At 61.9% G+C, this 1310-nt stretch overlaps 1 protein-coding gene across 1 annotated transcript; it reads right to left on the bottom strand.

Moving 5' to 3' along the window:
* Positions 1 to 546: 546 nt before the first annotated feature.
* On the bottom strand, positions 547 to 927 carry LOC135886137 (ribonuclease-like). The gene has a single exon (XM_065414006.1). The coding sequence runs from the start codon at positions 925 to 927 to the stop codon at positions 547 to 549; it is 381 nt and encodes a 126-aa protein (XP_065270078.1).
* Positions 928 to 1310: the final 383 nt, after the last annotated feature.

A 1310-nucleotide genomic window follows, 5' to 3' on the forward strand; every position in this document is an offset into this window, starting at 1 on the left:
ACACTTGTGTGAATGCATCTGTGTGCGGAGTGCTTCGGGTGTGTGTGTGTCCCTCTGGGCCCGGAGGTGCATTTGTCCCTGTGTCTGGGTGATCTGGGGCCTTCTCACCAGCCAACCTTGTCGCCATCTGATCCCCTGATGTGTCCTGTTGAAGGAGGGGAAGCCGGGCTGGCTGGGCTCAGGGGGATCCGGGACAGGCCAGGCTGCTGGGCCCTGGGGGATCCGGGGCAGGCCAGGCTGCTGGGGGCGGAGGGGTTGGGCACCCAGATTTTCACTTGTGTGGATGGGAACTGGGCACCTAGCGTGGGAAATCCCCCTGCAGACCCCAAGCTGTCAGCCTGTGGGATAAGGGGAGACGCTGAATGCCCCTGCGGAGACTCATGGCGGGCGCTGACTAAGAGGGGCAGGGACGGGGCAGGAGAGCCCCCAGCGACTGAGTGCTGCCCAGGAACGAAAGCGGGGAGCAAGGGTCTCCCTGCTCCCAGCCCATGGCCAGCGCCTGGGCTCTACAGGACTCTGATGAAGCGCAAGGGCTACTGCTGCCAGTTACAGGTCATGTGGATCCTGCGGGTCTGGGGTATGCCCCTGTAGACACAGTTCGGTGGGCGGGGGGGGGCTGCGCACCCGGCAGGTGGTGAGAGGGTAGGCTGCGATGCTGTTGCATTCGTTATATTGGTTGCATCTCCTACCGCTGGGGCAGATGGCCCAGAGATGGCTGGCGAGGGCGTGGATGAAGGTGTGGGTGAGTTTGCAGACACCCATGTTCCGGCTCAGGCGCCACATCATGAGGTCACAGTAGCTCTGGCCGTTAGGAGCGCTGGTCTTGGGGAAATCAACGTGCTCTCTCCCAAAGCACTGGTAGGTGTCAGGAAGTGGTCTGAACCAGGCCAGGCAGGCGGCCAGCATGACAAGGGTCAGCAGGAGCATGGGGTGAGGTCCCCTCGGAGCCATTCTGTGTCTGTCACTGTATCCACCTGCAGTGGGGAGAGGGGGGAGATGGATGGAGACAGCGCGGGGTGGGGATCAGCCTCCTCCATGGAACCTCCTGGGCCAAAACCACTCCCCCGGCCAGGCCATTCTACCCCTAAAGCCTCATTAACCCGACTGAGATGAGGGCCCCATTGTTCCAGATGCTGCACAGACCCTGACTGAGATCAGGGTCCTATTGTGCCAGGTGTTGCCCAGATCTTGACCGAGATCAGGGCCCCTGTTGTGCCAGACGCTGCACAGACTCCGACCGAGATCAGGCCCCTTTCTGCTTAGAGTGTCCCAGACACAGTGAAATGCAGACAGAGCTCACGCTGCGTGGG

This window comes from Emys orbicularis, chromosome 12, assembly GCF_028017835.1.
Source record: "Emys orbicularis isolate rEmyOrb1 chromosome 12, rEmyOrb1.hap1, whole genome shotgun sequence".
NCBI classification, from domain to species: Eukaryota; Metazoa; Chordata; order Testudines; family Emydidae; genus Emys; species Emys orbicularis.